At 50.4% G+C, this 21,183-nt stretch overlaps 1 protein-coding gene across 2 annotated transcripts in view; it reads right to left on the bottom strand.

Annotated features, from left to right (window-relative positions):
- The window catches only part of LOC133356969 (alpha-2,8-sialyltransferase 8E-like), a 55,244-nt gene that overhangs the window by 12,236 nt on the left and 21,825 nt on the right, over positions 1 to 21,183 (bottom strand). For both annotated transcript variants that reach the window (XM_061574698.1, XM_061574699.1), the window contains 6 exons: positions 21,051 to 21,137; positions 8,879 to 9,020; positions 3,900 to 4,036; positions 3,615 to 3,707; positions 2,261 to 2,378; positions 1,988 to 2,122 (listed from right to left, as the gene is read on the bottom strand). In XM_061574698.1, coding sequence (XP_061430682.1) covers positions 1,988 to 2,122; positions 2,261 to 2,378; positions 3,615 to 3,707; positions 3,900 to 4,036; positions 8,879 to 9,020; positions 21,051 to 21,137 — 712 coding nt within the window. The remainder of the gene's footprint in view (positions 1 to 1,987; positions 2,123 to 2,260; positions 2,379 to 3,614; positions 3,708 to 3,899; positions 4,037 to 8,878; positions 9,021 to 21,050; positions 21,138 to 21,183) is intronic.

Here is a 21,183-nt window from a genome sequence, read left to right as displayed (position 1 = left end):
AGATATATAAACATTGACACAACTTCAACCGAGAGGATGGGTACGAACTGAGCAATAATTTTTAGGACATTATTAACCAGGTAAAGTCTTAACTGACTGTGATGTTTCCATCCTACCTGCCTATGTCAGCTGTTATTTCCAACTCTCTGTGTCTCTCTATGCCTCTCTCTTAGATCTTTTATGCTCACATGTCCTTTTCATTGCACTCTCATGCCTTTGGATTGCACTCTCATGCTCACATGTCCTTTGGATTGCACCCGTTGGGTTGCACTCATGCCTTTGGATTGCACCACTCTTCGATTTGAAATTAACATGCTAATCTCTCACAATAACATAGCCACTTCCATGCCCTCGTCGAGGAGGCCGCTCTCCTCGCTTACTTTTAATTGCTAATTTCTCACATTAATATCACTAGCCCCGGCCACTTCTTTATGACTCTTGGGCTACACCCCTTTCAAATCTTTTAAAACAGTCTGCCTGAGCAGCAGACCATGCTTTCCCACCTGATGACGGACGCTTGTGTTATGCCCGAAACGTCGTGATTTATTTTATACCTACGTGACTTTACCGAAGGAACCAAAGAGTGTGGATTCCTGCAGTCACGAAAGCTTCAAATCAAGATTGGCTTATTATTATCATCATCATCGTGTGGAACTTTACATCAGCAGCCAAATATTTAAACGTGTGTTGTTGAGACATAGGGAGACATGGGGAGACACAGGGAGACACAGGCTGCTCCCTCTGCATCTGCCAGAGCTGCACCTTGACTCAAAACCAGTTGATCTTATCTCTTGATTTGTGCTTCAGTGCTAACCACTATCTGATTGTGCTACGACACCTGCCCGTTTTGGCCTGTGGTCGATATTTTGGTACGTGTGTTGATTTTATATGTGGCACATTATGAATTGACCACTCTTTAAATTATTTCCTCGTGCAGCAATGGAGTAAAGTGTGGTTTTGTGAAGGTCCCTTATGTCCTGTGCAGTACATCAATGCTCGTGTGGACACCAGCATGCGGTACTGAGTCGGGCCTGTAGGTGGCTGGCAGGGTTATTGAGTAACCGGACCTGTCCACCAGTCACGTGGTTAATGGCGACTTGCTGTGTTTGTGACGCACGTGCTGTTGCATTCTACAGGAAAAGGACCCAAATGTTTTTTTTACAGTACGTATACAGTACATATACAGTACATATAATGGGTGTAAGATACTAATATAAGAGGATGGTATAGATAGACATACAGCTCAGGATTAAAGTAATATTCGAATAGTGAAGTGTAAAGGTTATGATTAAAGACAAAGATGGTTTATCAGTAGTGGAATTGGGTTTAAGGGAAACTGTTGTTGAGTAACCTGACCTGTACAACAGTCACGTGGTTAATGGCGACTCGGTTGAGAATGTCTGTATGACACACGTGCTGTTGCATTTTACAGATTATCACAATGTGTTTGCCATCGATTTGGATCACCTGTCCACGTCCTTAATTTCGAGTGTGCAACATGTAGGTAGGAGGACTACCTTCGTTTAATTTATACCATAACGTATTGCGATGCCCTCTCTAATTGGGGCGAGTTTTTACTCAAAATATAAATTGAATAAATGAAACAAAAAGGAGACACTGGGAGACACGGGAGGCAGGGGTGTAGACACGGGGAGACACTGTGAGACACGTGAGGCAGTGGTGTAGACACGGGGATACACTGGGAGACACGGGAGACAGAGAGACAGAGGTGTAGACACTGGGAGTCACTGAGAGAAATGGGAGACACTGGAAGACACCGGGATACACGAGCAGGCAGAGGTGTAGACACTGGGAGACATGGGGAGGCACTGGCAGACACTTGATACACTGGGAAGCACTAGAAGACACTGGGAGGCAGAGTGTAGACACTGGTAGACATGGGTAAACACTGGGAGACGCTGGCGACATGGGGAGACACGGAAGACACTGGAAGACACTGGAGACTGTTCCCGTGGTGCATCGTCACCATAATGAGGCCCGAGGTGAGGTGCGACTCATTGACGCCGCGTTCCATCCAGAAGCGGGAGATGGCCCTCTTGTAGGAGGGGTTGAAGAAGGCCACGCGCTGCTGGGACTCAAAGTCGTCCAGGGTAAATATGGCCTGGGGGGGGGGGGGGGGCGTGGGGGGAGGAAGGGGGGCGGGGGTGTGAGGAATCGCTGCCACGTGTGATCCAGAATGGACACGTGGTGCACAGGTGGACACTGGTGGACACGGTGGATGTGAGTGGGCCGTGGTTACCCTGTACGCGAGCGACGTGAATGCAGACACGGTGAAGGCGGGGATGAGCAGGATGCTGGAGCCGTAAGAAGACATCTTCCTGATGAATTCCTTCCTTCTCCCGATCAGGGACTCGAATCTACATACACACACACACACGGGGTTACACACACACACACACGGGGTTACACACACGGGGTTACACACGTATAAATGCACATGGGGTTACAAATAAAAATGCAAAGATCCCCCGTATAGTCTTAACAGACTTTTGGAACCAGTGCTGTTAGTGAGCACCTATGAAGGCCGGCACGGCACACGAGGGGGTGGGTGGCCAACACTATGGCCGGGCCGCCTTTGTGTTTACTACACACCACACCCAGGTACTCATTTGAGGCCGAGCTGACCTAGGGGAGAAGCCCAGGACCGGTTCAGATAACCGCCACCCCGAGTTGGTGGCGGCAAGCATCACCAGGGTTCGACAGACCTTGTAGTGCGAGGGCAGGGGGCGTGGCCCAGGGCGGTCGGCCCCCGATTCGTTCACCCACCTACCTCCTATTGGACGACTCTGCTCACGGCACAGAGGCCCTTGCAAACAAAGTGCAAATCAAATCCCCCCCCCCCCCCGCCACTGACTTCAGTGAGGAGCTCACAAGGAACGTCGTCACATCTAGCCCTCTCTTGAAGGAGCGGAAGAGGAGGAGGAGGGAGGATGTCTCCAGAAATCCGGCCCTCCCGCCTCATGAAGCCGGTTGTAATTGCTTGCGAAACGTCAGACTCAGAGTTGTAAATGTCATGGATTTGCTCTCCAATACACCGGTGCGGCTGTACTTGTGACGAATTGGCTGAGTTATGTTCGCGTGACACTAAAACTGACTAATTGGCTGTGTCGGGTGGTGGTGGGTTTAATCACATAACGTTTATATTAACGCGATATAGCCCAAAAAAATAACTATAATGAAAGATAAAGATTCCCCCGTGTGTAGCCTTTGAGGCACGTGCTGTTAGTGAGTCAACAATTGTGAAGGCCGGTGGTGCGGGCACACCGGGTGGGTTGGTTGGGCCTTCAACGCACCTAGGGCCGCCTTTGTCTCCTCAATGGCAACGTTTAGTACACACATGGCACACCGGTGTGCTCACTTGAGGCTGAGTCGACCGAGGCAACACAATTGACAAAGATCCTCCAATGTTGGGGCAAGTGCTGTTCGTAAAGAGGAGCAGCTATTGTAAAAGCCAGTGGCGCGGCACACTGGCTGGGTGGGTTGGGCCAGCGCCACTGCCGGGGCCGCCTTTGTCTCCCCAGTTGGCGTCGTTTTATGCACACTGCTGAGTCGACCATCGACACGCGGCCATGCGCACTCGCTCGCTTGCTCACCGATTAATTAAGATGCTCGGGTTGGAGGTGACGATGTCCGTTTTGCTTCCCACGTCGTCCTGGAAGTCGCCCCCCACGGGAGGGATATTGCATCTGGTGGACAGTGAAGGGGGTAAGCCACAACCCTACCCGCACGTCTAGAGTTCAACTCTGCCCATATGTCTCGAGTTCAACCCTGCCCACATTTATAGACACAACAACAACCGCCATTCGCCACTCACTCTCACACTCTCTCTCACTCTCCCTCACTCCCTCCCTCCCTCCCCACTCTCCCTCCCCTCTCACCGGATCACAAAGTCAGCCGCGTCGATCTGGGAGCCGCAGGAGCTATTGGCGAGGATCCCTCCATTCCCCACGACGGCGCAGCGAAGGTAGCGCCCACTCTGCTCGGGGAACTCCTGTTGCCACATCACCATCATCAGCTGCCATCATCAGCCATCATCAGCAGCAGTTATCATTAGCCATCATCATCAATGATCACTCGTCATCATCATCATCATAGTGACCAGCCATGTTGTAGGTTGGTAGCTGGCGTAGCCATGGGTGGAGGTGGCACTGGGAGAGGGGTATCGGTTGGAGACCCATTGGCCAGCTCGCTTCCCTGACGAGCGTTGAATGCATATTTGTGACAGGCGTCTTCTCCAAAGAAGCTACTACATAGCAGCTCAGTTGTGCCTTCCTGTACCCGGTAACAATAAAAACAACAGTCTAGTTTTAGTTTAGTCATTTAGTTTCAGATGATTTTAAAACCTTTGTTGTACTTCGTACTCCGGTCTGTTTTTTATATTGTTGGTTGTTGTAACTTTCTGCCCCATCCCTACTGGACACCATTGGCGAGATGTTAACTACCTCACCTGGTGTACAGGAGGTCGTGGGATTGATCCCGACACTGACGCCTGCTGTATATTTCGAGTTTGCGTGTCTCTCATCATCATCACGGTGGCTAGGAGATATTAACTACCTCGCCTGGTGTACAGGAGGTCATGGGTTCGATCGCGATCCTGCTGTATATTTGGAGTTTGCGTGTCTCCATGTGGTCGCGTGGATTTTTTTCCGGATCCACGGGGTTTTCCCTCCACATTTAGAAACGTGCGTTTAGAGTATTTGGCTGATATCAATTTCCACGTGGTGATTATAATAAGCCCACTTCGTTGAGCTACGTAGCAGCTCAGTGTGGCCTTACACCTGGCAACAATATACAAACAGTAGTTTTAGTTTGTGAAAAAGGGCTTCAAAGCTCATCGGATTTCTGCAAGATGAATAAAACATTCTGATGTGGCTCAACCGAAAAACAGAACACGGATTGATTATTGTCCTGCCTGCCCCGTAGTCTCAGGAGGAGCGGTGGTGCAGCGGTTAGCGCGCTACGAACCCGGCGACCCGAGTTCGATTCCCGCTCACGGCCACCAACACCGGTGATGATTATCTGAACCGGTCGTGGGCCTCCCCTAGGTTGACTCGGCCTCATAAGTGCCTGGAGTGGTGTGTAAACATCGCCCCTGGGGAAACAAATGTGGCCGGGCGTGGTGCTGGCCACCCAACACCCTCTTGTGCCATGCCAGCCTTCGTAGGTGCTTGCTAACAGCTCTTGCCCCAACAGTCTGTTCAGTCCATACGGGGGATATTTGTGCGTGTGTAACTGTGTGTCACTGTGTGTGTATATCATTGTCCGGCAAAACAATCCCCTGGTAACCCCCTGGTAACCCCTCCACCTTCGATTAATTACCACGAAACCACAACTTGAACATAAATATGTAACTAATAAGCTTGTGCCGGAGGCCCCGGGGGAACAGGCGTCTATGACGTGCCAAACCCAAATTGAGGGAGCCAGGAGATTGAATCTTCAACCTCGGGGCTCCTCCAGAAACAACTAAAAACCACTTCGTGTGGCCACGTGGAATGTTGGAATGCTCACTGCGGAGAAGAGTCTGCCACTCCTCTGTCGGGAGCTGGACCAGTACTGTCTGGATCTCTCTGGCATTCAGGAGGTCTGGGGGACTGGTTCTGGCTCCTGCCATCATGAGGGGTGGACAGTCCTCTATTCGGGGCAGGAGACTGTGAAACAACAGGGTGTGGCTCTTCTTCTAAACAAAAGAATGAAGGGGGCGTGGGAGCGTGGTGGTGAGGTGTGGGAAGCTGTCAGCCCCAGGCTACTTTGGGCTCGCCTTCCTATCAACCGGAGGCGAGGAGTGGTGGTCGTGGTTACTTATGCCCCCACTGAAGACGAACATCCGTGGAGGGATGCAGGCAAAGACGATGAGTCAGATGCGTTCTATGACCTCCTGTCACAGGTGCTGGCTAAAGTGGCCACTCGGGATAGAGTCATCTTGTTGGGTGACTTCAATGCCCGAGTTGGTCATGATGCTGGCACCTGGTCTGGAGTGATTGGAGGGCATGGGCCAGATCAGCTCAATAACAACGGTAGGAGGCTGCTTGATTTTTATGCAGCCCATGGGCTTGTAATTACCAACACACTCTTCCGGCATCGTCGCATTCACACAACATCATGGATGCATGCAGGGTCCAAGCAAGAACATCTTGTGCACTACATAGTGACGGACCAGCGGATGCGAGCCCATGTCCTTGACACCAGGACCTACCGTGGAGCTAATCTGCCCCCTGACTATCGACTAGTCATCTGTAAGATGCGCCTGCCATTGGTGGGTGTACACCCAGGACCCCATTCCAACCTAAAGTGGCCTGGTTTCAGTTAGCTGATGAAAGTTGCAAGCGAGAATCTCATCATCGCTTGCGGCTGGGGTTGGCATCGTCCCCCACTCCTCCTGATGTCGAGGGTAAATGGGCGAGGTTTAGGACTGTGACGCATGCAGCTGCAATGGCTGATTTGGGTACGTGGTCCATACCTCTCCAGAGACACTGGCCGACAAAGGAGGTGTTCAAGATAGTTGAGAAAAGCGACAGGCCCACTCTCATTCGCTACAGCATCCCACGTCAGAGAATGAGGAGGCTTACCGCAGCCTTCCCTCGGCGGTTCGGAGAGCCGTAAGGCGCTGCAAGGATGGGTGGTGGTCGCGGGTTGCGGAGGAGATGGAGTCTGCCTCAGTGGCCCGCGATCACAAATCACTATTTAACTCCATCAAAAAAGTAACCTGCAGCGCCATACCGTATTACCATCATGAGGGAAAAAACTGTGATCCAATCTCCGACTCCCACGAACAAGTTTGCAGATTTGCTGAGCATTTCTGTGAGGTCCTGGGGGAGGGAAAATCTCTCAGCCAGGAAAACATCGTGGCACAAAGTGATGGATGGCCCTGCTGAGGCTGCGGTGCCTCAAATATTGGAAGAAGTCACCCCCTGTAAGTGGCTGGCTGAGGTGCCATCTGTTGAGGAAGTACTGAAAGCGATCCAGAATCTGAGACCAGGAAAGGCACCGGGCAAAGATGATCTCCCAAGCGAAATGCTGAGGGAGTGTGGCGTTTGTGCACAGACTGCCCTATATGACATCATAACAACAGTCTGGACCACTGAACGGGTTCCGCAGGATTGGAAGAATGCCCTGGTGGTCCCCCTCTTTAAGAAGGGGGACCGCACAGACTGTAACAACTACCGGGGCATCTCACTCCTCAGTGTGCCGGGAAAGTTCCTGGCAAATATTATTCAACATCGCCTTGCTAGGCACGCTGAGGAGAGGTTTGCAGAGCCCCAATGCGGTTTCAGGAAAGGGCGGTCCTGCACAGATGCCATATTTTCTATCCGTCTGCTACAACAGAGGTGTAGAGAATTCCAACAAGACCTACATCTCTGCTTCATTGACCCGGTCAAGGCCTATGATACCATCAGTAGGCCTGGGCTCTGGGCTGTTCTTCGTGCTTTCGGAGTCCCTGACCCTCTGCTCACGACCATTAAGGACCTTCATGATAGTGAGCGGGCCCGGGTAAAACTATGTGGCCGGGAGTCGGATCCATTCCCTGTACACCTTGGGATGCGACAGGGATGTCCTCTGGCTCCCACATTATTTAACATCTATTTTGGCCACGTAGTTCGTGAAGCCTTCAATAGCTGTACTGGGGGTGGTACAGATATAATAGGAGGCTGCTCGATGCCCGGGTGCATTCAAGTGATTGCCCCCTACCACGTTGTGTATGCCGATGATTTGGTAATAGCTGCTCATTCAGAGGAAGAGTTGGAGACGCTGCTGCTGAGACTGGAGCGTGCCACTAAGAGGTGGGGCCTTACCATCAGCCCCACCAAAACTAAGCACCTGCCTGGGTATTTTGTACCATCGGACATTCCACCCCCACAACTCCCAATCGGTGATGGGGCAGTTGTGGAGAGAGTGGAGAGTTTCCCATACCTGGGCAGTGTGCTAATGACCGGCTCCAGTTTAACAGCAGAGGTCTCACTGCGAATCAGTCGAGCGGAAATATCTTTTCATCGGTTGCATAACGCTGTGTGGAAGCTACCTGGTCTGTCGCTCTGCACGAAGCTTCAGGTCTTCTCGGCCACAGTCATTCCCTCCCTTCTCTACACTTGCGAAACGTGGACCCCCCTAATAGAACATCAGCGCCGGTTAGAAACATGTAGGCTGGCCTGCCTACGATCCATCCTGGGTTTAACCAGGCTGGATTGTGTGAGGAGCTCAGAAATCCTTAAGAGATCTGGGCAAAGTCCCATTGGTGTGCTCCTCGGGCAGGCAAGGCTGAGTTGGCTGGGTCATGTAGTCTGCATGCCCAGCCACTGCATGCCTAAACATATATTGTTCGGCTGGAACGAGGGAGCTAAACGGGCGCGGCACGGGCTAGAATAGAGATGGAGTGATGTGGTACAGAAGGACGTGGATCTGAGTGGACTTGCCGATGACTGGTACCAGCGGTGTCAAGATCGGCCTCTGTAGAGGAGGCTCATGAAGGACGCTATTGGGCAGTTGGAGGCAGTCACCCTCCAACAACAACGGAGGGCGGAGGAGCGACGCTCACAACACCGAGCGGAGCGCCGGGTGGCTAAAGCACAGCAAGTTGGCACAGTAGGGGGCACAGGTGGTGCATCAGCCAGTCATCTTCGTCATCTCAGTCGACCCGTGGCACCTGAGTCTGCCCTGTGACCTCCTGCCAGCGCCCGTTCGACACTTCACGTGGCCTCAAGGTGCACATGGCCTGGCACAAGCGTCGTGGTGACGTCACCGCCACTTAGTGGCGAATGGCGGTTGTATATCACTGTGTGTGTATATCACTGTGTGTCTCTGTGCGTGTGGTTGGCGCGCGATAGCACTTCCTCCCCCCACCCCACCACCCCCAGGGTCGCACCTTGAGGAAGAGATTCGTGACTTTGGCATCCACCACGAGCGTCTTCTTCTTCTGGTCGAAGACGATGCTCGTGTTGATGGGCGAGTTTCTTCGCGTGATCACTACCTGGCTCGCTCCTCCCGTTGCGTTCGCGTGAATCGACCTGATACCAGAACGATAGAGATGCAGAGAGAGACATCAGAGAAAAACATCAGAGAGAGACATCAGAAAGAGGTGGAGACATAGAGATAGAGAGAGAGAGACAGGGAGACATGAGATAAACAACAGACAGCAGAGAGAGATATTAGGGAGATACGTCAGAGAGAGGTGTGGACATAGAGAAACGCAGAGTGAGAGACACATTGAGAGGTGGAGACAGACAGAGAAAGAGACAGAAAGAGACAAAGCGAGAGGCGGAAATAGACATAGAGAGATAAACATAGAGAGAGACATAGAGAGAAAGACAGAGAGAGTGAGACAGAGAAAGAGAGACACAGAGAGAAAGAGAGACAGAGAGATATATTCAGAAAGACAGTGAAAGAGAAAGACAGAGATGAAAAAAAAGAAACGAAGAGAGAGACAGAGAGAGAGAGAAACGGAGAGAGACAGAGAGAGATGGAAACATAGATCGAGAGATCTAGAGAGTGGGTGATGCAGAGAGATACTTACAGAGTTACATTGAAAGGGAGACAGAGACGGAGAGATAGATGGAGACAGACTTTGACTTTTAAACAACTTTTATTGCCGCCAGCAGCAACAGCACTGGAGGCGATTTCGATATGAAACACAGTCACCAGCAAACAAATGAAAATAAACGCTATAAATCCACGCGACGTGGCGCTAAAGCACCGCGCACAACACGAAAGAAAAGTCACGTGGTTGTGGTGGTCATCGCGCACGCCACGGTGACGAGCGAGCGCTTCAGAAGATGAACATGAGGGTGCCGTCCACGCTGGTACAGAGGGCTTTTCTGGCTCCCCAGCGTTCGAAGAGGACGTGCACATCACCGACAAGTGTGTGGTATGAGATGGAAACAGAGAGACATAGAGACAGACAGAGACAGACAGAACGAGACAAAGAGAACGAAGCACAGAGAGATATAGAGATATTGACAGCAGTTTTTTTCTTCGCAATTTTGTATTACAAGTTAAAAAAAAATCTTTTTACTTTTTTTACACTTGTAGTAACTGTGAATGTCACTGTGTGGTGCCGGGCTTGCGAGGCCACGGCGGATAATATGTTGTCAATGTGCAGCCCGGTTACTGGGCGTAGTACCAGCCCTAGCTGTGCTTGGGTGAGCGCTGGTCGACGCAGAGGCACCACGTACAGTCCGCGGTGCGGGCTCCCAGTGAGGGAGCGAGAGAGAGTGTCAGCCAGCCGGGGTTACGTTGGGGCATGATACGTTGGTTGACCTGCCGACACATGACCAGATGATATTGGAGGGGGGCCACTGGTGGACGGGGGTCGCCGGGTGGTCACGTGGTATAGAAGAGCTCTCGGGAGCCTTCCGGAAAGGGTCAGAGAGATCGAGGTGGGCGGGGCGAGAGGCGGAGCCAGGTCCAGCCCAGGCCGATATAACGGGGGCCCCATGTGGGGCTCGGGGTTTTTGACTGTTGGTGAGTGAAGACCCACGTCGGGTTGAAGAAGCCTCTAGCCACGCGGTCCGGGACCCAGCTCGTGGTCCGGACTGGAATAGCGGGACAGTGTCTAGTTCTGCCGTAGCGTGGTTAGATGGGTGTTCAACACCCGAGTATAGGTTACGTTATGTTGTGTTGAATTGATGTAATAAATAGTGTTGCTCCCAAGACAACTTCTTCGACTCAGTTGGACTCACTACACACTTTCTTTAACTATAATTTTAAAAATAATGTTTTTTACTGTTTCTATTTAATATTTTTCATTTGTTGGGCCAAAAACGTCACGGTCCCTATATTGTGGAATCGGCTCACACAAAAGCAGGCGGCACGTTTCTCATTCACAATTGAAGTACTTCTCAACCGTGAGTTAAGCGAAGTTGTTAATAAAACCGTTGTTAAAAAAAAAAACATTTTTAAAGGAATTAATTTGTAAAAAAAAAAAACATTTCTTAAAACTTTTTTAAAAGCAATTTTTGTTACTATTTTTTTCTCCCATAATTGAGGTTTTTTGTTAGATTGTGTAAATATATAAATACGTCGTAAAATCCCGCCACCACCCGATACAGCCAACTAGTAAGTGTTCTTTCAATTTCGATAGATTCTCTCCCCCCGTATAGCCGATCTCTCAGATCTCTCCAAGTGCTGCCGTGGGGTCAACTTTCTGCCCTGCCCCATCTCTCCCCCACCCCCCTACTGCCGAGGCCTATATAACCTCGTGCCACGGTAGATCTCCCACTTAAGCAGTTTTTTCTTGCTGTGGTTGTCCCTCCTGATGACGATTGCTTGTGTTGCGATCGAAAAGTCGTGACTTTGCCGAAAGAACCAAAGAGTATGGATTCCTGCAGTCAAGAAAGCTTCAAATCAAGATAGTAAGGGTTGTCTTGTAAACAGAACATGCCAATTCGTCACTAGTACAGCACACCGGTGTGTTGGAGAGCCAAACCACAACATTTACAAACTGAATACGACGGTTCATCAGTAATTAAAACGAGCTTCATCAGGCGACAGCCAGATTTGTGGAAAAGTCTTACTGTTTCGTTCCTTATATAGACGCGTAGATGTGTTGACCACCCTTCTGCGCTCTTGCACAATTATGGGGGGGGGGGGGGGTGATGGATTACTGAGGCAACCTATATTATGCATGTGCATTATGCGAGCCCTTTGAACCTGTCTATTGTGTATATTAAAATAGCCCTACCAACGGTAATCCCTATTGAAGTACGCTTCCAGTTGTAGGCATGCATTTTAATAATTTATTATTTGATTATTCGCTTCCATGCAGCACTAAGCCGGTAGCTATCCAAATGGATAAAGTTATTTGGATTTCTTTAAATTTCGATATATTCTCTAATTAGTCTTGGCCAGTAGTAGCTAGTTTTGCACAAAACTAAAAACATTATCAAAATCAATTGAGTGTCCTTGTTGGCACGCGTGTTTTGCTACTGCTGGCAGTTGCATTTGGGAGACTTTAGTATTTCTCTGATGTTCTTTTAGTCTCGTGCTGATCATTCGTCCCGTTTGCCCAACATAACATTTACCACACATGCAGTTAATCCCGTACACACCTTCTGTTGATAGCTTCGGTAATACATCTTTTATACCAGATATTAGATTCTGTATTTTATGTACCGTGCCAAATCTGACTCTGATGTTTTGTTTTTCCAAACATCTGGCTAGTTTATCAGTTACTCCTGCAATGTACGGTATTTTGATAGTTTTAATTACTTGGGCAGTTTATTTTGTTTTGCAAAAGAATGACGACAATTTTTAATACTATTTTTTTACAGTTTTTAAACAATTTTAACAACTTCAAATCGTTTTTTTTTTACTATTTTTAAACTATATATTTTTTTACCATTTTAAACTATTCTTTGTAGCGATTTTTTGTTATCTTACCGGGTGCAAGGCCCCACTGAGCTGATACATAGCTCTTTTTCATGAGCGACCGGGCTATCACAAATGATAGCTCCAAAGAAGTGGGCTTAACATCATCATCATCACGTGTGGTGATTTATGGCAGCAGCCAAATGCTCTAAACCAGTGGTTCTTAACCTGGGGTGCACACACCCCCTGGGTTGCAAGCTGCCATTTATGAGAGCCAAAGGGGTGCATGTTGCAGGGGTGAAAGGTGTAGGCTGCTCTAAACGCACGTTTCTAAATGTGGAGGGACAAAACCGGAGGATCAGGAGCAAAATCCACGTGATCACGGGGATAGAAAGAAAGAGACACGCAAACTTCAAATATACAGCAGCAGGCGTCGGGGTTAGAATCGAACCACGACCTCCTGTATACCGGGCTAGGTAGTAAACATCTTGCTACCGTGGCGCTGCACGATTTCCAGGACTAAAAACGAAACGACAGTAGAGGAAGCGAATGGGTCCGAGGAAACGTCCAACCGAGGAGACGGATCAAAGCTCAGCACCAGTTTTGACATTCATCTCATCAGCAGGCAGGCTTCGCTTGTGCAACTGCTGGTGATCTGCCAGATATTTATAGGCACCGACTGGTTTCATCATTCACTGGCTAATCAGCAGTTTACCTTTTATTGTGTCACTGCTGGTGATTTGGCAGATGTTAATCGGTTAGGGTCCTCCCTGTGAGACGTGGGTTCCAGTTCCACAAATCGTCTGCAGTCGTAAACAACGCACAGAACCATGACGGGAGACGCCATGGTGAATATAATAATCAGCTAAATTCATCAGAGAATTCGCATCCTTCCCGTATTTTGTCTATCACGCGTAAAACAATCACGAGGATTTTGTTTACACATCCGATCAGCCAGCGACAGGACAAACTGGAAGAAAGTGAATTGAGTTTTAAACTTAAAAACATTTAACTACAAATCACCCCTGCAACCCTGGCACTCGCGAGGTCTGCTGAACGAGGCCGAGTCTAAGATTAGAACTCGGATTGAATAACGGAGTGGCGGTGGATTAATTCATCTGACACCGATTCTCCCTTCCCTCCCTCCGCCAATGCAGCAACAATGCCAATGCAGCAACAATGCCGTGGGTGAGAGGCTAATCTCTCACAATACAAAGGCCACTGCCCCAGCCTCTGTGGTTGGACCATCTCTAGCTCCACCTACCTTGGTGCACCTTGTCTCAGCAGCTTTCTCTCTCTCACCTGAAGACGATTGCTTATATACTAGCTGCCACTGCTATTCAGTGGCCTAATATAAAATGTTTCGCTCCCGATGACCGCTGCAAAGTATGATCTTGTGTTTTGATTTAGTGTGCTGATCTTTAAAGGTGCATTGATATTTTTTGATACTCCTACTGATGCTCCTGCTGTTGTGGAGTAACGCATACAGCCAGCTATGGCTACAGGGTTTGGTGGTACATGTTGGGGGGGGAGTCCCCTCGACTCTCTACTCACAATCATTAAGGGCCTTCATGATGGTGGGCAGGCCCGGGGTAAAGCTACGTGGCCAGGTGCCCAGGGCCATTCTCTTTTCACCTTGGGGTGCGACATGGATGTGTTCAGGCTCCTACGTGATTTAACGTCACCCAGGCTCCTACGTGATTTAACGTGACCATGTAGTTTAATAAGGTTTTCCATGGCTGTACCGGAGGAATTTCCATCTGGTACAGATACAATGGGAGGCTGATCGATGATGCCTGAGTGCGGTCGAGGGATGGCTGCCGATTGGTCAACCATTTTATGGTGATGGAGAAGTTGTGGAGATAGAGCCCGGTGAGACCGTCGCTCAAGAACGAAGGAACGCTCAGCTCCCATCTCCACCGAGTCCCCACTGCCACGCAGTCAGTTTCTTCAGCCCGGACTGCGAATATGCTCGCTCACTTGCTCGCTCGTCGCATGATGCGTCGTTGTCTGCGACTGCTTTGTCCATGTTCTATATGCGGCTGCTGCTGCATCACAGAGCTCCCTGCGCACACCGAGGATGATTCACAGGGAGGTCACGTGACGACAGAGGTCACGTGACGACAGAGGTCACGTAACGACACAGGGAGGTCACGTGCCAATGAAAAGAGGTCACGTGATGACGACGGGAGAGGAACTGCTTGTGAGCAAGGGGCGAGCTTTGTGGGCGGCTGTGTTTAAGCCACGCGTGTTCTGTTTGGACGTAGATCATCGTTGTAATGATACCGATGATAGAGGTAGTAGGAGCTATTATGCGCTTTTGCAAGAGCGGGAGGCGTGTGCACTCGAGTTCACCATGGGGGGGCAAGGGTGGGGCGCCAGCCTCTCCGGGGGTTCCACACCGGATGGTCAGGAAATCGGCATCTTCCATGTCTGGGCAGCTCAGGAGGATAGGTAACCGAGATCCCGTAACGGCATTGCCGTGGAAAACTTCACTGCGGTGTACGGTAGTGGTTGTGGTAGTAGTCGGCCGAGTGCCGACTGAGCAACCCGCCTGGGTGTGGTCTGCGGTGGAGAAGTAGGCGACCCTGTGAGCGGGTGCGCAAAAACAACCCCCTACCTCCTCGCAGTGCCGGACGGGCAACGCTGTCGTGGACAGTGCTGTGGGCGGGAGGGCCAATTCCGATTGGCCTCTCCCCTCATGACATCTGTGAGCACCACAGTGGCTAAATGGGGGCTTTGGACGGGTGCGAGGGGCTGGTAACCCCTCCACCTTCAATAAATTACCACTAATCCACGACTAAAATATCTAACTAATAAGCTTGTGCCGGAGGTCCCGGGGGGGCAGGCGTCTATGACGTCTCCTGGCCAAACCTCATCTGGCGGAGCCAGGAGATTGAATCTTTACTCTCGGGGCTCCTCCAGAAACAACAACAAGCCACTAAGGATGGCCGCGTGGAATGTTCGAACGCTCTCTGCGGAGAAGAGGCTACCACTCCTCTGTCGGGAGCTGGACCGGTACTGTCTGGATCTCTGTGGCATTCAGGAGGTCCGGTGGACTGGCTCCTGTCACCATGAGGGGTGGACACTCCTCTACTCGGGGCAGGAGACTGCCAAACAACAGGGAGTGGCTCTTCTGCTGAACAAAAGAATGAAGGGGGTGTGGGAGCGTGGCGGTGAGGTTTGGGAAGCTGTAAGCCCAAGGCTACTTTGGGCTCGCCTTCCCATCAACCGGAGACGAGGAGTGGTGGTCGTGGTTACTTATGCCCCCACCGAAGACGAACATCCGTGGAGGGATGCAGGCAAAGCCGATTAGTCAGATGCCTTCTATGACCTCCTGTCACAGGTACTGGCTAAAGTGATTAGTGTAGGGTTTGCGTTATGTGGGATTATTTCTGGAGGTTGGAAGTCATGCGGGCGAAAGAAGGGTTAAACAGGATGCCTACCTTCAATTGAACCGTGAAAAATGAACATCTGACGTTTCCCCTCGCACGCGTTGCTACGTCAGACCGACACGTACACACAGACACACACGGACACACACAGACACACACAAAGCCAAATATCCCCCGTTCATCCTGTAACAGACTGTTGGGGCATGTGCTGTAGCACCTATGAAAGCAAGAACGGCACAATGTACAAAGTAATATATAGTATCGTAATTGTATAGTAAACATATAGCAGTGTGATACACATTAGGGTGAGTAGAATAATACATAGTGTTATATTAAAATGTATAAGGTATAGGGTGGTATATAGCAATACAGTATATAAATTAATGTTGGGTTTATCTATGGCAGTATATAGTACGGTGTATGCTCGTGTGATGTAAGAGAATAAAGTTTAGATGGAAGCATATTATATAATTTTTACGACGTAGAATTGTAATGTATTACTTGCTGTTAGTAACTCAGCTTATTGTAGAGTATAGTAAGTATACTGATGGTGCTATGCAGTTTATACTTTAGTTTTTTATGTAGTTTATACTTTAGTTTTCTACGTTGTTTAGTAACTGCAGCTACATACTATTAACATTCTTTTCCTTTGTTAATGCTACTGCACCCCCCCTTGGTGCTGTTGATCCTGCATAATGCATGGGCATAATATGACTATGAAACCCCCCCCACCCACCTCCTACGCATTTCCCATGAATATGCTAAATTCCTCTTCATATGCACATTCTTTTTGTTAAGGCGCTCTTGCACCTCCAACGCAGCGTATATATAAGCTCCTAGCTTGGTAGTGTCTCATTCTTCACCTGAGGACGGCTGCTTGCGTTGTAGCCGAAACGTCGTGAGAATTATTTTATTTTATTATGTTTTATTTTTATTATTTTATTGCTTCCCTTCTACGTGACTTTACCGAAAGAACCAAGAAGATGGATCCCTGCAGTCACGAAAGCTTTAAAATCGAAATATAATTTTTTTGGCACGTTTTGAAACGTCTCGATGCCGTATGGACCTGAAAACTCAATTTCCCCTATACAAGAATACGGAATAAACCACGTGGGTTGACACGGTATGGTGTATTGAGGAGTGCCCTGTGTAAGTTGTGAAACGTGAGTCACAAAACTTTGCCAAATTAAGTTAACGACTTCAGCACCCACCGAGAGAGTAAAACCCGCTCGGACTTTTACAATTCCGCGGCAAGGTTGCAGTGACATTTCACCAGGCGATTTCAGCAGCAGCAGCAACAACAACAACCAGTTTGGTTTAACACCTAGTAGGCTTTCGATACCATTATCATCCATAATACACGTTTTTGGGGTTAGATTGTGTATATATAAATGCGTTGTTAAACCCCCCACCGCCCAGCACAGCCAGTTTGTCACTTAAACAGAACATGCCAATTCGTTACTAGTACAGTACACTCGGATAATACATGCCTTGATTTTTATACTTACTCGCCTATGGCCTTGTCCCACCAGTGTATGCCATGGTGGCGAGATGTTAACTCGCTCGCCCGGGATGCAATAAATCGTGGTTTCAAACCCGACCGTGACGCCTGCTGCTGTATATTTGCAGTTTGCGGTGTCTCTCATCCTCATGGTTGTGTGCATTCTTCTCCGGGCCCTCCGGTTTTGCCCTCCACATTTAGAATCAACATCACGCGTTTAGAGTATTTGGCTGCCATAAATAGCCACACGATGATGATGATGATAATAATCCCACTTCAGGTGAGATGTCATTTGCGATTGCCAGGTCGCTTCTGAAAAAGAGCTACGTAGCTCAGTGGAGGTCTTACACCTGGTAACATAAAAATAATACAATCTCGAGGTAGGGGTTCAAAAAACCGGAAAGCCACTGACGCAGCCACCACCCACCCACTCACTCACCCACCCACCCACTCACCAATCACCCACCCATCACCCACCAACAGCGACCAACTACCACCACCCACCAACTTTCCACCCACCACCAACCAAACACCACCTACCCACCCACCCTCCACCCATGCATTTAGGGTATTTGGCTGATATAAAATTTCCACACGGTGATGATGATGATAAGTCGACTTGGTTGAGCTATCATTTGTGATGGCCACGTCGGTTCTGAAAAAGAGCTACAGAGTAGCTCAGTGGGGTCTCACCTGGTGAAAGTGAAAAAAAAAGTAAAATGTATGTTTTAGTGCCAGACGGGAGAACGCCAGCAGGCGAACAGTGAGAGGGCGACGTGGGTATGAGAGTATTAATATTAATAGTATAAGTAGTTGTAATAGTATTAGTAGCAATAGTGTTAGTAGTAATAGTATTAGTAGTTGTAATAGCATTAATAGTAAAGTACTACTAATAATACGAATACTACTACTAATACTATTACTGAATTAGTAGTATTAATAGTAGAAATAGTGTTAGTAGTAATAGTATTAGTAGCCGTAATAGTAGCAATAGTGTTAGTAGTAATAGTATCAGTAATAATAGCATTAGTATTAATAGTATTAGTAGTAGTAATAGTGTTAGTTGTATTAGTAATAGTAGTGTAGTGTCATTGATGATGGCACTATAGTATAGCGACAGTACCGTGTGAGTGGTACTGAATGTGTGGAGCCTCTCCCTGGCACCTGAGTGAGCATACCAGTGTAATGCAAGCGCAAGCGGGGTTCTCTGCTGGCCTTTGGGCCAATCATACGGCCTGGGGTATTGGGGGGCGGAGCCAGTATGGGGGCGTATGTGAAGGTCCCCGCTCACCTTGGGTCCAATCAGAAGCAAGGTGAGCGGGGGCGGAACCTAGGGGCGGACCAGCAGGGCACGATGGGGAGGCGAGATCTGGAAGGTTCGGAAGGGCGTGGTGTGAGGGAGGAGACAGGGTCACGTGGTGAAGGTGTAGTGACATGGGAGGGGAGGGGCTGCTGGGGGGCTCTGGGACCCTGGGTGGCCCAGGCGCTTGGGCCCCTTGGCGCCAGGCGCTGGGTTCCCGGGTGGCCCAGGCGCTTAAGCCCCTTGGTGCCACCAACGGGGGGGGGGGGGGGGCTGTGTGTGCTCTGTGGGATATCTGGGGGCGCACACGGCCCCACCCCTCGTTGGGGACTAGGCATAAAAGGGGAGCTCCCTGGACGATCAGAGCCAGTTGTAGCTCAAGACCCAAGACGCAAGACCAGCCATCTGAGGACCCTGGGACGCTGTGAGGGTCAGTGGTGGGACTCTGGAACTCCCGGCTCTACGTCCTTGTGAGGGCGAGTTCCAGAGCGTAGCCAGAGTAGTGTATCTAGGCTGTGTACTTAGGCTGTAACAGAGTATCAGGACTGTTGGAGTGCTGTTGGATTGTAATAAAGAAGTTACCTCTACAAGTGTCTCCGGAACCCGTTACAAAGGGGATATAGGTGGGAGCCTGGAAGGGCTCTGGGTCAGTTGTTGGAGTGAAGAAGCGGGACCACGTTGGGTGGCCAGAGGGAATCTGCGCCATCAGCCACGTGGCTGCAAGGGGCTTCAGCACACCGTCGGCCAGCGGTGTGCGGAGCGGGGGAGCGGGAAAGACTGACGGAAGAGCGCATGCGGGGCGTGTCGCGAGGAGCAGCTGGTCCGATGTCGGGACCAGCGGGGTGCGGGTGTCAACCCGAATAAAGAGTGACGGAGACCAAGCAGTGCGTGGTAAAGTCCTTTATTACACCAGTGAAGAGGCCGAGGGGGCACGTGACCAGATGAGGTGGTAACGAGGATCAGGGAGGGGGTGAGAGGAACATGTGATGTGGGTCCTGAACCGTCGCGAAGGATCTGGAAAAAGGGGCGTGGCCAAGCCGTAGGAATAAAAGCAGAGCCCCGGGGGGGACCGGGGTTGGTCATCTCTGGGAAGAAACCTCCGTCATCGTGGTCTCCGGTCTTCGGTCTTCAGCCTTTGCGCACGTGGACCAGGCTGTCCTCGTCCGATTTAGTAGTTGTCCCATCCAGTGTGTAAATAGCCACCCCCCCCCAATATATATAGTTTAATATAGGAACGGTGATTCACCACCCTATGTCGTTATCCAGTTAGCGTTAAGAGTTAATGTTATGTTAGTTAATAAAACATGTTGCCTCCAAGTTCAAGTGTGCGCCTCAATTGAACGAATTACAGTAGTAATAGCTCGAATTGAGCAGCGTGATCAGCGTGGATGGAGCTTCGGGTTTCTTCTGTTGCAGCTCCTCCGTCAGCGGAGGTGTGAGAGGAGTCATTTGCAGGACTGAATCTTTAAAAATGTATCTATCGATCTGGCTATTCACTATTTATCTATCTATCTGTCTATCCGCTATCTATTGATCTGTCTATCTCTTATCTGTCTGTCTATCTGCTATCTATCTGTCTATCCACGATCTATCTATCCACTATCTATTGATTGGTCTATCTGCTATATATCTGTCTATCTGCTATCTATATGTCTATTAGATATCTGTCTATCTGTCTACCCGATACACCCACTACCAACTCACTCGGTCGCAACTCTCCAGCCCGCCCATTGCCGAACGCTCTGGTCCGTGGGTGTCAATGAAAAAAAACGAAGAGTTTCACGGCTCACCGGATTCTTCCGTGCAACTGCGGTCTCAACCAATCAAAACGAAGGCCGTGACTCCCCGTGTCCCCCCCCCAGTGTATTCCCCCCACCGCCCCCCTGCCCCCCCCCACCTTCTACCCTCCCCCCAACCCCCTGCCTCCACCCGTTTACACCCGCCCCCCCCCCCCGCACGCCGCCCCCCCCACTACGCCCCCCCACCGGCCCGAGTGCCCCCCCCACACCCCCTACCCCCATCCCCCTGCCCGCCCCCCCCACCGTAGATCTCACGGAGGAGGGGTGGCGGAGTGATTAGCGCCCTGCGCCGGTAACCCGTCGGAGACCCCGAGTTCCACCCTGCCGCTCTCTGGCCGGCATCACCGGCAACATCTTGCCTGAGCCACTCCATGAGCCCTCCCCTAGGTCGGCTCAGCCTCAAATGAGAATCCCCGGTGTGGTGCGCGTGACCATCGTCACCGTTGGGGAGACAAAGGCGCCATGCCAGCCTTCGTAGGCCCTGCTCGCTAACCTCACTTTGCCCCGGCAGTCTGTTGCAGGCTACATGGGGGATCTTTGTCCGTTTGTTGTGTGTCTCACGGGGGAGCGGTTAGCGACCCTGCGTTGCGAACCCAGCGACCCCCTCCTCCCCCCCCCCCCCCGGGGTTTGACTCCTCCCCCCGCGCAAAGGTGGCCGGGCGCCGTGAGTGCAGGCCACACCAAAACACCCACCCACCCAGCCAGCCGTCGTGCATGCCGAGACTGAGACGCCTTACCGGAAGGCGTCGATCTCAGTGCGGTTCTCGAGCCAGGGACAATCGCGAACCTTCAGAATCTTCTCCACCACCGACTGCTCGTTGAACCTAAGGCAAGAGACAGAGCGGGGTCACCACCACCCCCGCCGCCCGT

The sequence above is a fragment of the Lethenteron reissneri genome, chromosome 56, assembly GCF_015708825.2.
Source record: "Lethenteron reissneri isolate LAM-NWPU_2019-01 chromosome 56, ASM1570882v1, whole genome shotgun sequence".
NCBI lineage: Eukaryota > Metazoa > Chordata > Hyperoartia > Petromyzontiformes > Petromyzontidae > Lethenteron > Lethenteron reissneri.
This window is presented reverse-complemented; position numbering and strand designations above follow the sequence as displayed.